General features: G+C 55.5%; 1 protein-coding gene across 2 annotated transcripts; it reads right to left on the bottom strand.

Annotated features, from left to right (window-relative positions):
• Positions 1 to 861: 861 nt before the first annotated feature.
• Positions 862 to 14,737, bottom strand: ARHGEF15 (Rho guanine nucleotide exchange factor 15). 2 transcript variants are annotated; one of them, XM_070061372.1, is made up of 17 exons: positions 14,621 to 14,726; positions 14,104 to 14,513; positions 11,166 to 11,824; positions 10,567 to 10,899; positions 10,350 to 10,407; positions 8,260 to 8,318; positions 7,941 to 8,152; positions 7,688 to 7,848; positions 7,393 to 7,545; positions 6,323 to 6,452; positions 4,831 to 4,905; positions 4,646 to 4,738; positions 4,396 to 4,556; positions 4,140 to 4,292; positions 3,945 to 4,027; positions 3,756 to 3,860; positions 862 to 2,372 (listed from the first exon to the last, which is right to left on the bottom strand). In XM_070061372.1, exons 3-17 carry the CDS (start codon positions 11,773 to 11,775, stop codon positions 2,221 to 2,223), a joined length of 2,538 nt encoding a protein of 845 aa, XP_069917473.1. In that variant the 5' UTR covers positions 11,776 to 11,824; positions 14,104 to 14,513; positions 14,621 to 14,726; the 3' UTR covers positions 862 to 2,220. The 2 variants fall into 2 exon arrangements, with proteins under 2 accessions (XP_069917473.1, XP_008268965.3); XM_008270743.4 differs by lacking the exon at positions 14,104 to 14,513 and having other exon boundaries at positions 14,621 to 14,737.
• Positions 14,738 to 23,719: the final 8,982 nt, after the last annotated feature.

Here is a 23,719-nt window from a genome sequence, read left to right as displayed (position 1 = left end):
CCTGCACCCACGTGGGGGACCTGGAAGAAGCTCCTGGCTTCAGATAGGCCAAGCTCTGGCTGTTGCAGCCATCTGGGGGAGTAAAACACCGGATAGAAGACCTCTCTCTCTGTCTGTGACTCTGCCTCTCAAACAAATAAATAAATCTTTAAAAAAGAAATTGTGCCCCCTCTGCCCTCCTACCCCTAAAATGTAGGCTCTCCAAGGGCAGGACCCACATCTTTGTTTTTCTAAGTTTTTTTTTTTTTTTTTTTCTCTCCTTGAGCGACAGACAGACAGAATTCCCATCTGCTGGTTCACTCCCCAGATGCCTGCGACACGCAGCCTCCCAGGTCTCCCATGTCAGGGACAGGGACCCAACCACTTGAGCCATCAGGCAGTGGTCAGCTGCCTCCCAGGTCTGCATTAGCAGGAAGCTGGAGTCAGGGGCTGGAACTGGGGATCAAATCCAGGTATTCTAGCGTGGGGCCATCGGCATCCTAACCCTAAGCCAAACATTCACCCTGAACCTTGTCGTTTTCATCTCTGTATCTGCAGACCCTAGAACAGCATCTGGCACACAGAAGGCACCCAACGGACAGGTGTAAAGCTGACCTGAACATGGAGACGCCAGGCTCGTGGGAAAAGGGCCTCTTCTTTGCTGGCTGGCTGCCCTTTGTGTCCTTCTTACTGCCTCTTTGTCCCCTTGCTGAAGCCCCGAGCATGCCTGGCCCTGCCCCCAGGAGCTGTGAGTAGGCCAGCACACTCCAGCTACGCACCAACCCCGGTTGCCAGAAGAACTGATCCCTGCTCTTGACTTCCTGCCCACCAGCCCCCACCCCCATAGCCGTTCAAACTACACTTGCTCCTTTAATCACATAATACAAGTTCACCAACGTTTATTGAGAATTTCCCACGTCAGGCCCCATGTTCGGTGCATCTCCGAAGTCATGGCCAGCCCAAAGGCCAGTGGCCTCCTTCTCTGAGTCTCCCACTGTCTCTGCACCCCCTGCAGCTGATGAGGCATTTTCTATCCTGAGTGGAGGTGTAATGGCCCAGCTTGGGGAAGGCCCTGCCCCAGGCCAGGGCCCACTCGCCAGCACCTGTCTGCTGCCATCTCCTCCTGGCCACACGCAGGGCAGTTTGTCATCCGGTAGCAGACATGGATGAGGTCGGGCAGCAACACCAGCTCCATTCTCCCAGCACCGTGGAGATTCCGTGAGGACCAGGATGAAGGCCACAGAGCCCAGTAGGCTCACCAGCTGGTCCCTGAACCGCAGCACCCAAGTCTTCCCCCGAACCCAGAACTCAGCAGTTCTGAGGCCTGAGGCCGAGGTTTGGCATTGGACAACAGTTCAAGGTGGAGGCTACGGAAGCAGGGAGTATGGAGGCCAGCATAAGGGACAACGAGAAGCCCCTGGAGACATTGAGCAGCCTTGGGCCCCAGCTACTGGCCATCTTCGGTTCCTTGGGCAACTGCTGGCTGCCTGGTCCTTCCCGAACACCCCCTCCAACTGTCCCAGAGCCCATGACTCAAGCAGACCCAGAACCTAGGGCTCTCATCTCTGGCTCTGGCCTCTGACTGCCGAGCCACACCCAGGAACACAGCCCCAGTGTCTTTCCTAGAGAGAACAATCAGGAAAGAAATGGAGCATTCAGCCATCGGGGGAGGGGGAAGCGACCACCACACACACGGTACTCAGTGGTTGGCTTCCCTGCTACATGTACACACACACTCTGGAATTGGCTTGGGAGGGCACGGGAGGCAGCCAGGAATGCAATCTAATACTTCCCAGTCGTAGCACCACGCGGGATGACAACAGGGCTCTTGGGCCCGGAGCACGATCTTCTTGGGCTGGTTGAGTCCTTTCTCACCCCTGTTGGCTACTGTTCCCTTGACCTTTATCTCCAATGGAGCCTTTTTATGCCTGCATTGACCTAGCTTTGGCTTCCTTGGCTATGGGCAGAGCAGGGATACTCATTGGCTGGGAGCTGGGCCAGCTCAGTACCCATTGGCCACTCTGTACTAAGCCTCTGTCTCCATTAGCAACACACTCATACCACCGCGCGCTTAGACAGCCCTGTCTTCATTGGCTACCCTGTCCTCAAGCTCCATCCCTATTGGTTGCCGCCAGAGGTAGTGTTTCCGTGGACAGTGGATCCAATGAAGGCAGGGGCAAGCTTGATCATTTCCACGCCACGCCGCCAGCTGTCACAGCCTGTGCCCCTCCCCAGCCCGCATTAGGGTGGGGGAGCGCTGGGGGGTCCTGAAGAGGGCTCAATGGCCTCGAGAAGCCGCTGGTGCTGGCGAAGGTGCTTCCTCCTCTCGTGCTCCCCTGTGACTTCACACACCAGCTGGGCAGGGAAGGCCCCAGGAAGTCCTCTCAGCCAGCCTGCAAAAGAATGACAGGGCCCTCCCCCATGATGGGGGGGGGGGAGTCAGAGGTCAGAGGAGGTCTCTGGCCTTGGGGATGGTCATGGTGAGTGCGGGAATTCATGGAGAAGCCTGGGGTGTCTGGTGGAAAGGGTACAGCAGGTGGAGGTGACAGCAGTGTCCGAGAGGATTCTGGGTCGTTCCACCAAGCCCTGCGGAGGCTGCAGAGGGTCAGAGGTGGAGTTCCCACCGGAACTGCAAGGACCCCCTAATCTGATCTCTGTTCCCTCTTTGACCTGGCTCGCTTCTCTCCCTTTCCTGCTCCTGCAAGCTACACTGGCCTCCTTACACTTCCCAATCACACCCTGGGCCCTGACATGTGCGCACCACCTGCTGCCTCCAGCTGAGACCCTCTTGCCCAGGACACCACATGCCTAAATGGCGCACCTCCATCATGCTCACATGTTCCCTTCTTGGAGAGGTACACCCCAGCTTCCCTACTGAAAACTCTAACTTGGGGTGAGTATTTGGCCTACTGTAACCTGTAATGTCTCAGGTTAAGATCCTCTCATCCCGCGGAGGAGTAAGTGCCTGGATCCATTACCTGCATCTGGTTCCTGACTCCAGCTTCCTACAAATGTAGTCTCAAGGAGGCAGCAGTGATGACCCAAGTCACTGGGTTCCTGCCACCCATGTGGGAGACCTGGATGGAGTTCCTGGATCCTGGCTGGGCTCTCACCCAGCCCAGCCCTGGCCTCCTGGGCTGGAAAGAACCAGTGGATGGGGGAACAGGTTCTCCATCTCTTAATCTGTCTCTCATTCTGTCACTCAAATAAATTCTATTTTTAAAAAATAAAATAGGGGCCGGCATTGTTTGAGTCCTGGCTGCTCCACTTCCTATCCAGCTGTCTGCTAATGTGCCTAGGAAAGGTGTGGAGGATGGCCCAAGCGCTTGGGCCCCTGCACCTGCATGGGAAACCAGGAAGAAGCTCCTGGCTCCTGGCTTCAGATCGGTCCAGCTCCAGCCATTGCGGCCATTTGGGGAGTGAACCAGAGGATGGAAGACCTTTCTCTCTGTCTCTCCCTCTCTCTGTCTGTAACTCTGCCCCTCAAATAAATAATCTTAAAAATAAATAAATAAATGAAATGCCAGCTATCCAACCCTGGAACTCCTAACCCTGCCTACTCTACCCACTCTTATCTTTCCCACGGCACTCATCTCCCTGCACGTGCTGCGTCACTGACTTACTTGGGGTGCTTTCTTCTCTGCCTGCCTCCCCTGCCAGAATGTGTGCCGTGGCGGGACAGGAGGCTTTGTGTGTCAGGTTCACGGCGCCTAAACCAGCCAGCGGACGGTCCCTGCATAAGCAGCTATGAGCGGAGAAGCGAGGGACTCACTCACCTTCAGGGCTCTTGTGCAGGTGCTTGGGGGGAGCCCTGGACTCCAGACTCCGTCCCTCGGCCTTAGTGGGTGTAGCTGGCTCTGAGCCCAGTTCCTGGGAGCTCTCTGGGTGGGGACAGGTGACACAGCAGTGACATCCAAATTCTATTCCATACTCTCCTTCCCTCTTCCTGTCTCGGGGGTACTCACCATAGTCCTCATAGATGGTGTCTGGGGAGCAGGGCAGGGGGCCGGGGGTGGGGAAGGCTCCCAGCCAGCGCTGCATGTCTGACCTGCAGGATGCGAGAAAGGGCACAGGCAGCCAATGGGGCACGGGGGAAGGGGTGAGGCTTGAGAGGTCAAGCCCAGGGGCCAGGGGTGTGTTCTACAGGAAAGGCAACTCACAAGGATGAAGCTTGGAGCAGCCGGTGGGTAGGGCGGCCCTGGTGATTGCTGAGAAGGGAGAGGCGGAAGGTAGGGGGTCCAGATGGGTCTGGAACCTGCTGGGCCTGGACCAGGGAGCGATGGGCGTAGTCCAGAACCTGTAGCCGCTGCCCACTGCCCAGGGAAGAGGACGGTCAGAGACTGACGGGGGTCATGCCACACGCCTGCTCTCCACCCCGGGCCTGGGCCTGCTCTCACTCCCTCCCCTGGCACCCACCTCTTGGGCTGCGTGATGAGCAGCAGGTCACTGAAGAGCAGCAGGCAGAGAGGGGTGAAGCGGGGGCGCGAGGTGAAGAGCACGCCCCCCCTGCGGCACCCCAACTCGGTCAGCTCCCCCTGCAGCTCCAGGCGCCGAGACCAGGAGACCAGAGGCAGAGCCTGCAGGGAGGCAGAGGTTGTGCTGGCTGTGCTGGCTGTGTTGGCCGCCTGCCTGCCCTTTGGCATGGGGAGGGTGAGCGGGGACTGACCTTGACTTTGTGGAAGCGCAGCCTTTGGGTGAGCCGGATCAGCTCCTCGGTCTGCTTCATGCGGCCCACCTCCGCACTGCAGCGCTCAATGATCTACGTGCAGGGGTGGGGGTGGGGGGGGCCGAGTCACCCACCCTGCCCCCTCCCACCTCTCCCCAGCACCCTGCCACTGCCCTCCTGCCCACCTTGCTGACGGCACCCAGGGCTTTCTGGGCATTCTCCTGGCGGCTGGACCCCTCCTCTGTCTGGCGTAGGATATTCTGGGGACAAGGAGAAAGTGACTGGGCCCCCCGCTCTGTGGCCCTGGGCTTCAGAGGCGTCGCAGCTCAGGGGGCCCTGCCTGGCTTGGCACAATGCTCAGTTTGAGGTTCACAGGGTTGGAAGACCAGTGACCTCACCACTCACTGCCTGCCTAACCTGAACAAACCATGTTACCTCTCTGGGCCTCAGTGTGCCCATCTGTAAAGTGGGGGTAATGCAGCCCTAGCAAATCAGTAATGTTGTGAGGACTCAGGGAGGTAGTGCTGAGTGTAGTTGTTGCAACATAGTAAATGCTGAATAGACGATTGCTATTATTTTAATGATTATTGGTACCCCAGCATAGCAGAAACTATGCTGGGGTAGTCAAAAATGCCTGGACTTTGGGGCTGGCGGTGCAGCAGGCTACTTTGCTTGCGAACTGGCATTGCATATCGGATGTTCTGCTTTCCATCCAGCTCCCTGCCAAAGCACCTGGGAAAGCAGCATGTGATGGCTCAAGGACTTTGGCCCCCTCCACCCACATGGGAGATCTAGAAGGAGTTCCGGTTTCCTGGCTTCAGCATGAGCCAGCCCAGGCACTGCAGCCATTTGGGGTATGAACCAGCAGATGGAAAACCTCTCTCTCTCTCTTTCTCTCTCTCTCTCTCCCTCTCCCTCTCCTTCTCCTTCTCCCTCTCCTACTCTGACTTTCAAATAAATAAAAAAATTCCTCTTAAAAAGAGTGCCTGGACTTCCATTCTATCTCCATCGATTCCTTCTGTAGGACCTGCAGCAAGTTATTTAACCTGAGCCTCCGTCTGCTCATCCACAGAGCAGGTGCACAATAGCTGCTCCCCTCACACGGTTGTCAGTAAGGTCCGCCACGTATGCAGCACGTAGGCCGGTGCCTGTCCCAGCACGCACACTCAGCACTCACTCTCAGCAGCGGTTGAGCTATTACAGTTGCTTTTGTTATTACTGTGTTGTCAGTACTGCGGACAGGTAAAACTGAGTAAGAAGCGGATAATTAGTCTGGGGACTCGTCACATCCAGATCCCCACATCATGTGACCCAGGTAGGAAGGAGGCTCTACTTTGCAATAACAGAAGAATCTTTCTCAACCTTTTTTTTCCGCTTTCAATATCAGCCCGCAAAGAAGGCTCTTCGAGATATCGGTCCACCTGATTGTCGCCCCGCCCACCAGGGAATTTTAACTTGATAGGCTGTTTGGGATGTCTGCCCCTTGGAAGTGACAGCACCCTGGAGGAGGGGCAGAAAGGCACCGGAGCCCCAAGACCACGCCCTACACCCCCCCCCCCATCTCCGCCGCCGCGAACCGCGGAGGGAGCGGAGCATCTCGCCCAGACTAGATCACGAGTCTCCAGAGCGGAGGCTCTGGGAGGCGGGGCTGCGGCGGGGCGGAGCCGGAGGCGGTACCTGCAGCAGCATGCGGAGCCGGGTGATGCGCTGGAAGGGCAGCAGCAGGAAGGAGGGCAGCGGGAGCCGCTCGCACTTGGGGAGGCTCTGCAGCCGCCGCAGCTCCGCCGAGAAGCGCACGTTCGTGTCCCTGCAGAAGCCGGCGGGGCGGTGAGCAGCCGCCGCGGGGCACACACCGCGCTGCCCGCATCCCTCAGCCGCCTCTGGCCCCCACCTCATCCCTGCTCCCGCGCTTCCTCCCACACTTCTGCGGCTGCAGCAGCTGTCCCTCGTCTGTAGTTTTGCTTTCCACAGTTTCTACCTGCGGTCAGCCTTGGTTCCAGTACATGTTCCATGGGACATTCTAGAAATACATTATTGCTAAGTTTTGAGTCTCACGCTTTCCTGAGCAGCTGATGAAATCCGACACCACCCTGCCCTGCCCCACAGGACGCGAACTATCTTTTGTCCAGGGTATCCACACTGTGTATGCTATCATCCATTAGTCCCTTGGTACTCGATTGGTTATCAGATCAGCAGTGCCTTGGTTATATTTAGTGATCTCCCCAAAGCAAAAGAGCAGATTTTGTTTTACAATATATCGTCATCAGTGTTCTATTTTTTTTCTTTTTATTTTTTTGACAGGCAGAGTAGACAGTGAGAGAGAGAGAGACAGAGAAAAAAGGTCTTCCTTTGCTGTTGGTTCACCCTCCAATGGCCGCCACGGCCGGCGCACTGCGCTGATCCAATGGCAGGAGCCAGGTACTTATCCTGGTCTCCCATGGGATGCAGGGCCCAAGGACTTGGGCCATCCTCCACTGCACCCCGGGCCATAGCAGAGAGCTGGCCTGGAAGAAGGGCAACCAGGACTAGAACCCGGTGTGCTGGCGCCGCAAGGTGGAGGATTAACCTAGTGAGCCGCGGTGCCGGCCCATCAGTGTTCGATTTTATTATTAACGATCGTCGTTGACCTCCGTGCCTACTTTATAAATTAAACAGCATCCTAAGCGTGCATACATATATAGGCACAAAGACAGCATCTAAAGGGTTGGGTGCTCTCCGTGGCGCCCACTGGGAACACCAGCACTCACATGAGGCGGCTGTAGGTCTCCTCCTGGTACTGCTGGTTCCGCACGTAATCCACGTACACAGAGAAAGGCCCCACGGCGTGGCTGTGCACCACGTCACACAGGTCGCTGATGTGCGGAGAAGAGCGCACCCGGCTCAGCAGCGTCCCGAGGAACCTGGAGCAGTGGTGGGGAGCAGCAATGGAGGGGGTCAGAGGGCCCCGGGGCTCCTGAACAGAAGGACCTGGGCCAGAGGGGGAACCAGGGGAGCACGCAGCAGCTGAGGCCAGGGTGCCTGGGTGGACGAGACCACACTGACCGCTCGCTGACGCCCTGGACGCGTTGCACGTTGGAGAAGAGGGTGTGGTGGTCCCGGGGGGTGAGCGTGTCCCGGAGGGCCTGGCTCAGCACGAAGGTGTCAGTCAGCAGCCGCAGCGAGCGCAGGTAGGAGGCCTCCGACGTCACCACCTCAAACAGGCTCTGGGGAGAAACAGAGGGTGGTGGTGGAAAGCCCGGCACGCTGCCGGCCTCGGACCCAGGTCATGTGCTCCGCCCCACCCAGGGGTGCCCACCTCCTGCATGCGCCTCTCCTGGGGGCTGAGGGTGTCCAGGAGGCCGCTGGCTTGCACGGCTGGAAGCTCTTGCCATAGGGTGTTGCGAGGTCCAGGGAGGCGTGCGAAGGCGGGAGTTTCTCCGGGATTGGCGGGAGGGGGACCCCCATCCTCACCAACACCCCACAGCTCTTCGGACAGCACGGCGGCACGGTAGGTCTGGTAGAGAGGTTCTGGGAGAGGGGGCAGACAGAGCCCATCAGGCAAGCCCAGGGTCCCAGGACACTTGCCCACAGCTTGCTGGCCACAGCAGAGACCATCACCGTCCAGAGGCCCTCACCGTCCTGCAGAGGCAGCTCCCAGCTCTGCTCCTTCAGCCCCTCCAGCCCCTCCTCGTCCCTGTGGAGAGAGAAAGGGAGGGGAGTCCCCAGGGAGTGCTAGTCCCCTGGCATAGGCACGGGAACTGCACAAACCTTCCACAGGCTGCATGCAGGGCCCCTGCGGGTTCCCCAGACCAAACCCCAGTTTTTTTTGTTGTTTTTTTTGTTTGTTTTTGTTTTTTGTTGTTGTTGTTTTTGTTTTTGACAGGCAGAGTTAGACAGTGAGAGAGAGAGACAGAGAGAAAGGTCTTCCTTCCGTTGGTTCACCACCTAAATGGCCGCTACGGCTGGCGTGCTGTGCCGATCTGAAACCAGGAGCCAGGTGCTTCTCCTGGTCTCCCTTGGGGTGCAGGGCCCAAGCACTTGGGCCATCCTCCACTGCACTCCCGGGCCACAGCAGAGAGCTGGCCTGGAAGAGGGGCAACCAGGACAGAACCAGCACCCCAACCAGGACTAGAACCCAGACAAACCCCAGCTTTTTATACGTGCCTCTTCTAGCGAGGCCCTGTCCAGTCCCGTTCCCTCAACTACTGTGTATCAGAGACTTCCCATCTCGGTTTCCAGCCTTCTCACTAACCATCGCCCGGGAATGAATCCTATTTGCGACTCAGGGAAAATCCACCTGACCAAGCCCATTTGGACTCATTCATTTATTTGAGAAACTGACAGACAGAAAGGACCGGGCCTGGGCTGAAGCTGAGAGCCAGGAACTCGATCCAGGTCAAGGACCCAATTAGTGGACTCATCACTTGCAGCCTCCCAAGGTGCACATGAGCAGGAGGCTGGACCTGGGAGTGGGACCAGGCACTCAAACTCTTCTGCCCCCTCACCAACACCTGTCGCTGTCTCCCCTTTTCGGGTCAATGAACCATCATACCTCCTTTCGCCTCAGCTAAAAACCACACTTGTAAATGTTTGTTGAATGAATAAACAGACTCAAGTTATCTCTGATAATGAGGAAGGATCTAAAATTTAAGCCCAGATATCATAGAAGGGGTGGTGGTGGTTGCCAAATGGGTTTGCAGACACCTGCCATGGAGGCTCAAGGTGAGGGGAGGGGCTTAAAATCAAGAACACATGCTAACGCCCAGCTCCATACCAGTGCCACACCACAGTCGCTCCAGGAACAAGTCATAATGATTATCCCCATTTCACAGATGAGGACACTGAGACCCAGAAAAGTTGAGGATTTGTGCAAGGTCACGTAACCAGGAAGAAACAGGGCTGGATTAGAAACCAGGGCGGCAGGGGCTGCATTGTGGCTCAGCAGTGCCTGCAATACCAGCATCCCACATCATTCAGAGCACCTGTTCAAGTCCCAGCTGCTCCCTGCTACTGCACCTGGGAAAGCAACAGAAGATGGCCCAAGTGCTTGAGTCCTTGCCACCCATGAGGGAGAACCAGATGGAGTTCCAGGCTCCTGGCCCAGCCCAGGCCATTGCAGTCATTTAGAGAGTGAACCAGATGATACATGATCTCTCTCTCTCTCTCTCCCCGCCCCCCTGCCTTTCAAATAAATAAATAAATGTTTAATAAGGAAACAAAGGCCGGCGCCCGGCTCACTAGACTAATCCTCTGCCTTGCGGCGCGGGCACACCGGGTTCTAGTCCCAGTCGGGGCACCGGATTCTGTCCCGGTTGCCCCTCTTCCAGGCCAGCTCTCTGCTGTGGCCAGGGAGTGCAGTGGAGGATGGCCCAAGTGCTTGGGCCCTGCACCCCATGGGAGACCAGGAAAAGCACCTGGCTCCTGGCTCCTGCCATCGGATCAGCGCGGTGCGCCGGCCGCAGCATGCTGGCCGCGGCGGCCATTGGAGGGTGAACCAACGGCAAAAGGAAGACCTTTCTCTCTGTCTCTCTCTCTCACTGTCCACTCTGCCTGTCAAAAATAAATAAATAAATAAGGAAACAAAAGAGAAACCAGGGCTGCTTGTCTCAGCACCCATGCCCTTCTCCCACCTGGGCGGAGGTGGGATGTACCTGCATCTGCAGATTACTCTGCCCTCAGGTGAGTGTGGTGGCAGAGAAAGGGGGAACGAGTGGGGCAACGGTACCTTCCTTCCATGGCTGCTGGAGGCGCGCTCAGAGTAGGAGCTTCATCAGGACTGTCCCCTGGAGATAGAACTCCGAGTGAGGAGACCAGGACCCCGGACCCCAGAAGAGCCCATTGCCCTAGAAACTTCCACTCCCACCAGACCCAGAGCAGGAACGGAACCCTGGGCCTGTTCGGGTTTTGCGGGTTATTGTTCACCTCCACCAGATGTCCCATACCTGTTTGGATTCCATCTTCGCAAGGCAGGTGCACAGCTGGTTGTGGGGTGTCCTCAGGGACCATGGCGTCCTGCCTGGCCCGAGCTGGCTTGGGGGGTTTGAGGGGCGGCAGGAGTTTGCGCTCCGCAGTGGAGCGGTAGGAGGTGAGGACCACAGCAGGGTGACTGATGCTTGGAGGGCTGGGGCGGGAGCGAGAGGCCCGAAGTGGGGAGGCCCGGCAGGGGGCCTTGGGGCCATCCTCAGAGGCCCCCACTGGCACCCATCGGAGCTCCAGGCCAGGCCGGGATGTGTGGCAGATACAGGGGCAGTAGGGAGGGCAGGCCAGGGCAGCATCTGTAAGAGACAGGGTATCCCGTGGGGACCGCCCTTGGCACCTGGGCCACTCTGCCCAGGGAGCCTTAACCTGGTCCAAGAGCTGGAACCTCAAGGTCTAGCCCCACATGTCTGTAGACTTCCTCCCTCCAACCCCCAGAAATACGGAGAGCAGATTTCCCAGACGTGAGATCCATTCCTGAAAAGGTAGCCCCTGGAAGTTCCCAACTGCAAAGCAGTAGAAAAAGGAGGGTGATTGAAGTCACCCCACCTGCCCATCGGCTTACCTGGAGCGCCATTCTCCTGGGGCCCGCCCCCGGCGGGGGCGCCCTGCGGAGCCTCTCTCTCCCCATTCACGTCAGCTCCTCCTGGGGAGCCCTGCTCTGGGGCGGCCGCAGCCTGGGCGCGGCCTTCAGTCCCCCATTCAAACCTGCCAGCCAGTCTCCGAACTGTGCCGGGGGCTGAGGCGGGGCCGTCCTGGGCGGGGCCCTCAGCCGCGGGGAGCGCAGGCAGAGCCGTGCGGGGCGACGCGGAGGGCTTGGGTGGGGGGACAGGAGAGCGGGGAGCAGGTTCTGGGGAGATGGAGCGCCTCGACACGGGACTGGGGGTGCGGGCGGGTGAGTCCGGGGAAGTCTGGGAGTCGAGGCTGTTTCTAGAAGCTGAGGGGGGCAAGAGAGCAGGGGGCTTGAGGGATGCGGCTGGGGGCTCCCAGAAGATAGGGGTGCACAGGGGAGCTGGGGTATCCTTGGAGGTTCTGGGCGGTGCTTGCGGAGAGGAGCCGTTCTGGGGAGGCCCTGGGGAGTGGGCAGCCCGGGCGCGAGAAGGGGGCCGGGGGCGGATGATCCGAGGGGGCTTCTGGGTAGGGGGTGTTGCTGTAGGAAGGGACTGGGCCGACATCTTCCTCTGAGCTCTTCAAAGGGACGGGGTGCTCTGCTGGAGTCATCCCCTGAGGGAGGAGGGAGAGAGAGAAGGCTCCTCTTAGTGTGGCTCCAGCTGGGTGACCCCAGACCGGTTGAAGCAGTGCTGTTGGAGTCTGGAGGAAAGTCTGGGGCACACCCCTGCTTTCTCTCTCAATGCCACGGTCTTCTCTCCTCACCACCCCACACTGCTTCTCCTCATTCTGTTCCGGGCCTGCCTGATGCACCCATAGCCTGTGTCCTGCAGATCTCTGTGTGTGCCAGTGGGCTGGTGCCTGGCGTGTTGTGAGCCTGTACTCATTTGTTTCTTAGGGACAGGTGTACAGTGGGAGGGTGGAGTGTATGCATGTGATGTGTGCCCTGTTAAAGAGTAAAGGGTTTGGGGACAGTGCTGTGTGCATAGCAGGTAATGCCGCTGCCTGCAGTGCCGGCATCCCATATGGCTGCTCCACTTCCTATCCAACTCTCTGGGAAAGCAGTAGAAGATGGCCCAGCCTTGGGCCCCTACACTTGTGTGGGAAACCCAGAAGAAGCTCCTGGCTCCTGGCTTCAGATTGGCGCAGCTCCAGCCGTTGTGGCCAATTGGGGAGTGAACCAGTGGATGGAAGACCTCTCTCTCTCTCTCTCTCTCTCTCTCTCTCTCTCTCTCTCTGCCTCTCCTTCTCTCTCTGTGTAACTCTGACTTTCAAGTAAAATAAATAAATAATTAAAAAAAAAAAAAGAGTAAAGGGGTCAAGTCCCAGATCTCCACTTCCCACCCAGCTCCTCGCTAATATGCATGGAAAAGCAGCGGAAGATGACCCAAGTGCTTGGGCCCCTGCGGCGGCGTGGGAGCTTTGGATGGAGTTCCAGGCTCCTGGCTTTGTTGCAGCCCTTTGGAGATTGAACCAATGGATGGAGGATCTTTTTCTCTGTGTCTCTCCTCCTCCTTCTGTCATTCTGCCTTTCAAAAAATAAAATAAAATACATCTTAAAAAAAAAAAAAAAAGGTAGAAGGTAGTGGTGGCTTTTGACCAAGCAGTTAAGCCACCTAGAAGGACATTCACAATCCCGCATCAGAATGCTTGAATTTGACTCCTGGCTCTGGCTCCTAATTCCAGCTTCCTCCTGATATGAATCCTGGGAGGCAGCAATGGTGGCTCTGCTAATTGGATTCCTGCTACCTATGTGGGAGACCTGGATTGAATTCCCAGCTCATGGCTTGGGTCTGGTCCAACCCAGGCCATCGGTAGCTCTGTCTGTGTGTTTCTCTGCCTCTCAAGTAAATAAAAATTTAAAAGAGAGAGAGGAGAGAGAGTGCAAGGTACTTTCAAAAGTTTGTGGAAAACAGAATTAAAAGAAACACTTATTTTGGTGCAACAAATTTGAAATCTGTGTACACAAGGGGTCTGCACAGAGCTCGGGAGACTGCATCTCACAGGAGAACTCTGCATGGGTTTCTGTTTGTTTCCTGCCAAAATTAATGTGTCTTTTAATGCCATTTTCCACGAACTTCTCAGAGCCCCCCTGGTCTGCTGTGGGCATGTTGGTGTGTGCTCTGTATGAGTTCCCCGGGCACCCTGGCTGGGAGGCCAGGGATGCCTCACTGTTTCCCTCCACCCCCACCCCGTTTCCCAGTTCCTCTCTCCGGACTCTCCCTTTCCGGCTTATTTTTAGTCTCCTTTTCCTGCCCGTGAAGATTCCTGGAGCCTCTGACCCCGGGAGACCAGTGGCCCGCCGGCCCGCTCTCTCCTGCCCATCCCTCCAGCTCTCCGCTAATGGCCTGGGCAAGCAGTGGAAGATGGCCCAACTCCATGGGCCTCTGCACCCGCGTGGGAGACCCCATACCCCCTGGGCCTGGTCACAGAGAGAGGCCCCAGCAGAGGCCTGGCCAGGTGGCCAGAAAGCCAGGGATCGGGACCACATGCCACGGCGCCGGGACCTGGGACCCTGGACCCGGGCTGCTTGCTTCTCCCCCCGCAGGAAGAGGCTGCTGTCCCCAGAAGGCAGCGCTGGGAGGCGGTCAGGGCCAGGTGCCCTCCAGGAGTGGGCACGAGAGACAGAGCCCGCCAGGCCCCAGACCGGGTTCTTGAAAACAGATGTGCGTTTGGGGCTGGGGCTGGCAGCTGGCGGCTCAAAGTCCCCTGCATTCTGGCCCGAAGCCACTTGGTGAGGTGACCCACATAGTGGCCGGGACAGCTGGCCAGCTCCTCCCCAGCACCTACCCCACTCGTGATCCCGCCCCCCACAGGTACCAGCATCTGTTTCCTTCCTCACCCCCACCCCAGCCTCTTGAAGGGACCCAGGTCCTCAGGCCCCAAGCACTCACCCTGGAGTCCCCTCCACGCTCAGTCACCTCCCAGGGCTGAGTGAGTAGGGCAGGAAACAGGAATCGGATCCGCCTCCCAACCGGACACCCCCCCCCCCCCACCAGCACACCACACTCCACATGCGCACTCAGGGGGTGTGAGGGAGCCGGCAGCCAGGGTGTGGGGCAAGGCTGGCCTCAGATGCCAGCGGGCTGCTGTCCCTGTGTGGGTTCCCCTGGCGGTGCTGTGCAGAGCAGGGTTTGCAGGGTGAGGGGGAGTGGTGGCTACGGCCGGCCCAGGGCTGGCGGTGAGGCCTGGGCATCCAGACGCCTCTGTCTTGGCTATGGGATGCTGTGTGTGCCCGCACACGGCGTGTCTGGCCATCTCTCCCACACAACGTGTCCGATCACCCGTGTCTCCAGTTTGCAACCTGTCGCCGGGAGTGTGGGTGGGGCGGCTATGTCACACTGCGGGACCCCAACCCCGGCCCCCCTGGTTCCCATCCCTGGCCCCCACACTAGCTGCCCAAGAATTTACCTTTGTCTTTCTGGAAGCTGTCCTGTCTTCAGCCTGTCCTGCCTGCCCCCTGGGAGCAAGGACTGCACGCGGGCAGAGGGCTGCGCGTGTCTCTTCTGTGTTTCTGGGGCGGGGACTGAAGGCCCAGATTGAGATCTCCGCAGAGGAAGCCAGTTCCTCCGCCCCACCCGGCCATTGTGTCAGGCTTGTGCCTGTGTGTGTGTGTGTGTGTGTGTGTGTGTGTTTACAGGAGGTGGCAGCGCAGGGAGAGAGGTGCAGGGGGAATCTGAGATCCATCTCCTCCACTGGGTGTGACATTTGCTGGGACCCCTGCTGTTCACCATTCTCAGTCCCTGCCTCCCTGGGTCCCAGCCCCTGACTCCCTGTCCCATAGGGGGCCTTCATGCTGATTGGTCCCAGGAGTCGGTGCTCCTGGGGGTAGGTGGGCAGGAGGGTCCCTCTCACCCTCTAATTTTCTCTGTGGTGGAGGAGCTGAGTCCCCCACCCTGGGGGGCTGGGAGTGTGTCCTATAAACAGCTGCGGGGGTGGAAGGAGCCACACCCCAGCCTGGGAAGTAGTGCCCTGGGAGGAAGAGCCAAGGGCAGGAGGCGACTCTGGAAGTCTTTGCCCACGCCCAGGAGCCTGCCTGGGTGAGATGCTCACACACGCTCCAAACAAGAGGCTGGGAAGAAAATTCAGGAAGCTGGCATGAGAAGATGTTTCAAACTTTTTATTCTCAAAGTAAAACAAAACGAAAGTCCTTGTGGGAGGTACCTTTCTCTGCAGGGAGGAGAGAACATCCACTTTGCTTATGGCCCTGTCTAAATACTGATGGAGTTTGTGGGCTCAAAAGGCTTCCATAGCCTTGGCAGCTCATGCCAAGAGCCTCGGGTGATTGCTGATGTCATACGTAAGAGTGTCAATTGTTAAATCAACAACAGGGGTCACTGTGCACTTGCTCCCCACGTAGAACCTCTGTCCTTAATGAATTGTATTATGAGCATTAGCAGCAGTACAACTTGTCTTCAAATAGTACTTTATACTATGTGTGTCTGTGTGGGTGCCAACTGTTGAAATCTTTACTTAGTATAGAGCTGGTCAGAAGACCAATGATATAAAGATAATTAAAAGTGAATCTTAATGAAGAACGGGATGGGAGAGGGAGTAGGAGGTGGGATGGGAGTGGGGGTGGGAGGGCAGGTATGGGGGAAGAATCGCTATATTCCTAAATTTGTACCTATGAAATTTATATTTATTAAAAGCTTTCTGAAAACAACAACAAAAATGTCCTTCTAGTGACCAAACAAAGGCCTGGACAATCCGTGCTCCTCCACAGGTCTCTCCTGCCACAGGGCCTTTGCACTGGCTGTGGCCTCTGTTGGGAAGCCTCCATCCTGAGACATCCCCGTGTCTCAGGCAGGTGAAGGACTCAGCTTCTCCAGGAGGCGCACCCCAATCACTCCTTAACCCATCGGCATCAAACAGATTTATCCCAAAGTGCTGGAACAAGGTCGAGCACGTAGCAGGTGCCTAATGGTCGACTGAACAGAATCCTCCCTACAGCCTGTGATTCCTCTTAGGCCCCCTTCCCTAATTCTGTTGATCTCATCAAATCCCCACCCCCCATGTGCATGCACACATCAGAGTCTGGACCCAACCTCCCAGGACCCACCCCCAGGCCTTTGTGGGTGTCCAGAGAGAGGAACACTCTCCCAGAGTCTCAAGACCCTACCAAGAAACTTAAGATACACCTGTGTGGCAAAACAAATCCTGCTTTGTTTTTACTGAAATGGGAGAATCTGTATTAGCTTTGCTGCTTATCAAAAAGTGCATTAGGAGCCAGCACTGAGGCAGGCGCTGTGGCTCACTAGGCTAATCCTCCACCTTGTGGTGCCGGCACACCGGGTTCTAGTCCCAGTCGGGCGCCAGATTCTGTCCCGGTTGCCCCTCTTCCAGGCCAGCTCTCTGCTGTGGCCAGGGAGTGCAGTGGAGGATGGCCCAAGTGCTTGGGCCCTGCACCCCATGGGAGACCAGGAGAAGCACCTGGCTCCTGCTTTTGGATCAGCGCGGTGCGCCGGCCGCAGCGGCCATTGGAGGGTGAACCAATGGCAAAAGGAAGACCTTTCTCTCTGTTTCTCTCTCTCACTCTCCACTCTGCCTGTTAAAAAAAAAAAAGAAAAAGAAAGAAAGAAAGAAAGAAAGAAAGAAAGAAAAGAAAGGAGCCAGCACTGTTTCATAGTAGGTTAAGCTTCTGCCTGTGGCACCGGTATCCCATATCGGCGCTGGTTCAAGTCCCGGATGCTCCTCCAGCTCTCTGCTAATGGCCTGGGCAAGCAGTGGAAGATGGCCCAAGTCCATGGGCTCCTGCACCTGCGTAGGAGACCTGGAAGAAGCTCCTGGCTTTGGACCAGCCCAGGTCCAGCTGTTGCAGCCATTTGGGGAGTGAACCAGAGGATGGAAGACGTCTCTCTCTCCCCCTCTCTCTGTTTCTCTGTAACTCTGCCTTTCAAATAAACAAATCTAAAAAAAAAAAAAAAAAAAAAAAAAAAAAACAAACTTAAAAGAAAAAGCTCAGGTAGGAGTTTGGCCAACATGCAGGGAAACCAGGGAGGCACAGCCCAGGTGAAGGTCGTGGAAAGGAAGCTTTGCTGAACTGGAAAGAGGGGTATGAGACTGGAGGAGAAGGAGAAGCCACTTTGTGGGCAACTAGACAGGTTTCTGAGCAGTGCAGGGAGTGAATAGAAATAATTGGAATGAGAGAGAGAGGGAGGGAGGGAGGGGGAGAGAGAGAGAGAGAGGACTCCCATCGGCTGGTTTACTCCCCAAGTGGCCAGGAGCCAGAAACTCACATGGGTGGCAGGGACCCAACTCCTTGAGTCATTACTGCTGCCACCCAGGGTGTGCATTAGCAGGAAGCTGAAATCCAGATGCTGGCAACCTAAGTGACATCTTAGCCACTGTGCCAATCACCTGGCTCTGAGCTGGTGTCTTAACTGCTAGGCTGAACACCTACCCCTGCAGCGGCCATTTTAACCAGTTCCACACCACTTCTGGTACCAGTGCCTCGTTTCCCTTTGGGACACTGCCCCTCCATCCTTCTAAGCCCACAGGACCCTTTGCAGGGTATGCATGGGCCAGAAGCAGCTGGTCAACCAGTTGTCTCTGCCCTGGCCATAGAGACTGATTCAGGGCAGAGCATGTGGCACAAGCGAGCCCAAAACCTCATCCATGTGGGGCGTCCACTCAAGTGACAGCAACAGACAACCAATGAGTCATCTTTCTACCCGGGACACAGAGCCTTGCAGCTGCCTGTGGCTCTCGGTGAGGGGACCTGAAAATAAAACCTATACAGGGGAGAGGTGGAGAGAGTCAGAGGTGAGTCCCTGACCCTACAGCCTGCAGCGCTCAGCTCTACGAATCAAGACTTGGGTCACAGGGGCTGCTTGTGCGGCGTAGCAGGTAAAGCCACCTCCTGTGACGTCCCTGCTGCTCCCCTTCTGATCCAGCTGCTTGCTAATGCCTCGAAGATGCCCCAAGTGTTTGTGCCCCTACTGTCCATGTGGGAGACCCAAGTGAAGCTCCTACCTCCTGGCTTCTGCTTGCCCAGCCCTGGCATTAAAAAAAAAAAAAAAAAAAAAAATCTTGCAAGGAGGAACTCATAATGAAAGCCGTGTCAAGTTTAGCTGGCTTATCCTAGGACTTTGGACAGGGCACTTGGATTCTGTAGGTTCTGTCTTCTGTGGGGGCAGGGGCAGGCAGCCTGTCTGGGGTGAGGGGTAAGTCAGGAACCCTGGCCTGATCCGGGAATTGATGCCGGTTCTGACCCAGGTGGGGACCTGCACAAGATTCGGCGGGGCTGCCACCAGGTGGAGTGTGAGCGCTTCAGGTGCTGGCTCGGCAGCCAACTAGAACCGCAGTGCCTCCGCCAAGTGGGTGGAGATGGAGAGCCCGGGACCAGGTGCCCTCCAAGCCCTGCACCCCGTCACACCCTCCCTGTGGTTCCGCCCTTCCCTTTATGGACCCCTCCAGCTCTTCTCAAATCTGTCTCAGCACGGCCACACCTGGGACAAAATCACAAGAGTGGTATGGGCTGCAGGGAGGTGGGGGTGTGGCCCGTGGAGGGGCGGTGGCTAAGAGCCCCCTGCGACAGCCTGAGTGAAAGGGAGCCAGCTGCTTGGGGCGGCGCGTGGGCAGGAGTTCCGGGTCCAGGCCTGGGATCTGACGCGTGATGCGCCCCCTCCCCGCTTCTCTTCCACGCCCGCACCCCCAGCGAGCACGGCGGATCGAGCCCTGGCCACGAGGGGCAGCCGGCGCCGGTGTCCGGGCCGGCGCTCGCTCAGCGAGGACTACGCAGGGCACACGCGGCCCCTTCCGGACCAAGTCCCCTGCAGAGCTGGAGAACCGGATTCAAAGGCAGCAGCTGGGAGTAACCTTTATGCAGAGGCAGAGAAGCCTGAGGCTGCTGGCCCTGTCCTTAGAGAGGGTTCTGAGGACAGTCTCCAGGCACGGTCAAGAGCCATCGCCGGAGCTCCCCTGGAGAGATCCCACGGAAGGAGGGCCTCTGGTCGCTGAAACCACCGTTGATGGAGACAGAGGCGCGGGCAGTGCCTGAGACACCATACAACGTACAGACCCCACCTGCGGCCGGCTGGGACCCTCGTCTGTCCACTGGCCAACGGCAAAGTGTTGCTACCTCTAGCCCAGAGCGTCATTCTCCGTGCCTGCCACGGGGGCCTTCACTCCAAGGACTGGCGTGCTAAGAATTGCATGCCTGCACCCAGCACCCACTTTGTGTCTCCACGTTGTGTTAGGGCTCTGTGATCTCCCTAGTTTCTGAGAAAACACAATGACACATTTTATTTTTTTAAAGATATTTGGTAGAACATGCAGTTGGTCTCATCTGACACCAGGACAATTGGTTCTCTTCGTGTACTTGGACCAGTTTCCAGGTCCTTAGGCTTCAGCAAGTCACATCTTACTGAGTGCTCAGGTTTATTCCTCCAGAGTAATGAAGCTGAGCAGTAGATCATGTCTGTGGTTTTGCTAATGCATCTCCCATTTTTTTAAAAATATTTATTTATTTGAAAGGCGAATAATAGAGAAAAAGATCTTCCATCCACTGGTTCACTCCCCAAATGGCCACAGTGGCCATGGGGAGGCCAAGCAGAAACCAGGAGCCAGGAACTCCATCCTGGTCTCCCACTTGTGCGGCAGGGACCAAGCACGCGGGCCATCTTCCACTGCTTTCCAAAGCGCATCAGTAGGAAGCTGGACGTGAGCCAATGATGGCTTACCCTGCTGTGCCGCAACACCAGCTCCCCCTAGATTCCAAAAAAAACTACCATTTGTGCCATGATTCAGATCTTAAGATCTGTTTCCACTGTTCAGTTTCCAAATTGAAGCTCACTGAAAAAAACGTACAATATTTAGTTGTATTATAATTATTTTTATAAATATATGATACTTTTTTGCTCTCATACAGTTTTTTTGAAAGATTTAGTCATTTATCCGAAAGGCAGAGTTACAGAGAGGCAGAGGAAGAGAGAGAGAGAAAGAGAGAGAGAGATCTTCTGCCCGCTGGTTCATTCCCCAAATGGCTGCAACAGCTGGAGCTGGGCTGATCCAAGCACTTGGGCCATCTTCTACTGCTTTCCCAGGCCATAGCAGAGAGCGGGATTGGAAATTAAGCAGCCGGGACTCGAACTGATGCCCGTATGGGAGAGAGGCACTGCTGGCACTGCAGGTGGCGGTTTTACCCACTATGCCACAGCACCGGCCCCTATAATTATCTCTGATTAAAGAAGTATTTGATGGAATTTCCAGTTATTTGGAGCATTTTATGTAACTGTTGCAGCAGCCTGAATGTTGGGAAGATGTGCTGTGTGTTGTTTGTTCACTACAAAAGTAAGCAAGCACAAGAAAGTGATGGAAAAGCATAAAAAAAAAAGTCTGCTACCAGTTAAACAACAGATGCAGATGGATGGGACAGAATAGAGAGCCCAGAAATCACTTCCTACAAATACAACTAAGATTATTTATTTACCTATTTATTTGAAAGTCAGAGCAAGAGAGAGTCAATGGGTTCTCGACAAAAGACAAAAACAGTGGAGAAAGGAAAATCTGTTCTAACAGTGCTGGGACAATTCGACGGCCACATGCAAAAAATATACATATATATGAAACTAGACACACATTGTTCACAAAAATATATTCAACTTGGGTCACAGGTCTTGTAAAATGTGAATGCAGAATGTTACAGAAACCTGGGGTGGGAAAACTCCCTTTGTTCAAACAGGCACCAGAGACAGTGGAGGATCGGGAGCGGTTTATTAACGCCGGTGGACTCAGCGGGAATCATTTCCTGAGACTGAGCCCTGAGCCCAGGTTTCTTACAATATTTCTAGATTCATCACTGTGACAGCCGTGACAGCACTGGCGGGTTTAAATCACAGCCTACATGACTTAGGACCACACTTCTGATGGCCAGTGGGTCCGGCGTGTTTATAAAGAGGCACCTGGGGCAGATTTATAGGACAGATTGACGACTGGAGTTACAGAAAGCAGAGCTGCGGCCATCTTCCCTCCCTGCGCACAGCTGCCTCGCCAGATAACTGGGGCAGCCGCTTTTCAAGGTTGGGCTCGGGGGTCCACTTTCCTTCCTTTGTCTCTGGTTGTGGCCTTATTTCCTCTACAATAAAACTTCTAGAAGAAAACACAGGAGGAAATCTAGGTGGCCTGGGCTTGTTGATAAGTTTTTAGGTTCAACACCAAAAGCATGATCCAAGAAAGAAAGAAAGACAAAAAAAATAAATAAATAAAATAAAGCTGGGGCAGCCATTCGGCACAGCTAAGGCATGTCTTAGGGCAGGAGTGGGGAATGTGTGTCCCACAGGGCTGTGTAAGATCCAGCCCTGCCAAGGCAACAACAGACAGGACTCGAAACTCAATAAATCTACAGTAGGCTCATTCTTAAGTTGATAATTGTGTGTGGCCTGAGAATGTTGTTATAAATACCCAGATGACCCTTGGCAGAAAAAAGGTTGCCACCCCCAATGGGGGGTGGGGGTTGCCGTGTAGCAGGTTAAGCCACCTTCTGGGACGCCAGCAATCCCAGAGTGGAGTACCTGTTTGGTGTGCTGGCTACTCTGCACTTCCAATTCAGCTTCCTGCTAACGTGCCTGGAGGGCAACTGGTGACGGTCCAAGTACTTGGGTTCCTGCCCCCGACATGGGAGATCTGGATGGAGCTCCTGGCTCCTGGCTTCAGCCTGGCCCAGCCTCCTCCGTGGCAGGCATTTGGGGAGTGAACCAGCACATGAGCCCTCTCTCTCTCTTGCTCACTTTGTGCATTTCAAATCAAGTTATGAAAAGATGTGATGAAAATTATGGGCCAGTGCCACGGCTCAATAGGCTAATCCTCCACCTGCGGCGCCGCCACACCGGGTTCTAGTCCCAGTTGGGGTGCCGGATTCTGTCCTGGTTGCTCCTCTTCCAGTCCAGCTCTCTGCTGTGGCACAGGAAGGCAGTGGAGGATGGCCCAAGTGCTTGGGCCCTGCACCTGCGTGGGAGACCAGGAGGAAGCACCTGGCTCCATTTGAGGGGTGAACCAACAGAAGGAAGACCTGTCTCTCTCTCTCTCACTGTCTCACTGTGGCTAGAACGACCCACGTGCTGATGGATTAGAGACCTGACAGCAACATGAATTCATGTGTAGTGCGGCATACACGTGGTTACACAGAGAAAAAGTGACATTTTTATGTAGACATGAGTGACTACACACACATGTATTTCCTTGCTCTTCCAGCTGTGAGAATCGAGAAGCAATGACACCATGACAGCAACAAGCAGTAACACCATGACAACAACGACACCCCATCAGCAACAACGACACCCCAACAGCAACAAGCAGTGACACCGTGACAGCAACAATGACACTGTGACAGCAACAAGCACACCTGTGCCCACAGCCTTGTTTCCAAAACCATTCTCCAATAAAAGGAAATAGCTGATCAGAGGAATGGGGCAGCAGATGCACAAAAAAGAAAGATTTTTTATGAAAAAAAGAAAAGAAAGAAACCTTTAATGGGAGTAAGCCAAGGAGGCCCAGGAGCCAACTGAAAGAGCTTCCAAAGACCAAAGCTATAACAATTTGAGCAACAAAATTAAGTGCATTGATTATTTTTAAAATATTTGTTTATTTGAAAGGCAGAAAGAGCAAGAGTGAGAGTGCGAATGAGAGAGACAGCAAGAGCAAGCACATGCATGAGAGATACTTCTGTCTGCTGCTTCAGTCCCCAAATGCCCAAATAGTCAGGGCTGGATCAGGCGGAAGCCGGGAGCCCGCAGCGCCATCTGGGTCTCCCACATGGGTGACAGAGACCCACGTCCCCAAGCCGTCATCTGCAGCTGCTTCCCAGGTTGCACATCAGCAGGAAGCTGGATCAGAACCAGAATAGCTGGGACTCGAGCCAGGCACTCTGATAGGGGATGCTGGTGTCCCAGATGGTGACTTAACCCGCTGCACCACAATGCTCACCCCCATGCATTCAATTACAACCCAAAATGTAAAGTGAATATCCGTAAGTCCATACTAATATAAGTAAGTGGCTGAATAGATGAATCTATTGGGAGGAGAGACAAACATCCCATATAGAAGAATTCCAAACAATTTACGTAGAGTTCGCCTTCCAGGAGGAGAAGTACAACTCCCTCCTCCTTCAGTGCGGGCTGTGCACATGGACTTCCTCCCTAGGGAAAGAGGAGTAACCTTACAATGGAAAAAAACTGATCAACGTCACTGTGGGCAGGCGGGGAATATCAACAGTGACAAGCAGCACTCAACAGTGTGTCCCTAGTACCACCATTAGTGTGATGCAATGAACATGGCCCCAAACCTGTCACCCAGTCCAGTTGTGTGCAAAACTGCAACTTTACAGACTAACTGTGAGAGCTTACAAAATAATTCACCAGGACTTTTCACAACCGTCGAGCTTATCAAACACGAGCTAAGTCTGGAAACTGTCACAGCCAAGAGGTGCCTAAGGAGGTGAGGCAGTTCAGTGTCAGTTGGTATCCTGGAACAGAAAAAATCTGAATCCAGTATGGACTTCAGTTAATGATG

The sequence above is a fragment of the Oryctolagus cuniculus genome, chromosome 17 (genome assembly GCF_964237555.1).
Source record: "Oryctolagus cuniculus chromosome 17, mOryCun1.1, whole genome shotgun sequence".
Lineage (NCBI taxonomy): Eukaryota > Metazoa > Chordata > Mammalia > Lagomorpha > Leporidae > Oryctolagus > Oryctolagus cuniculus.
The sequence above is the reverse complement of the archived record's forward strand: the minus strand, read 5'-3'. Positions and strand labels throughout refer to the sequence as shown.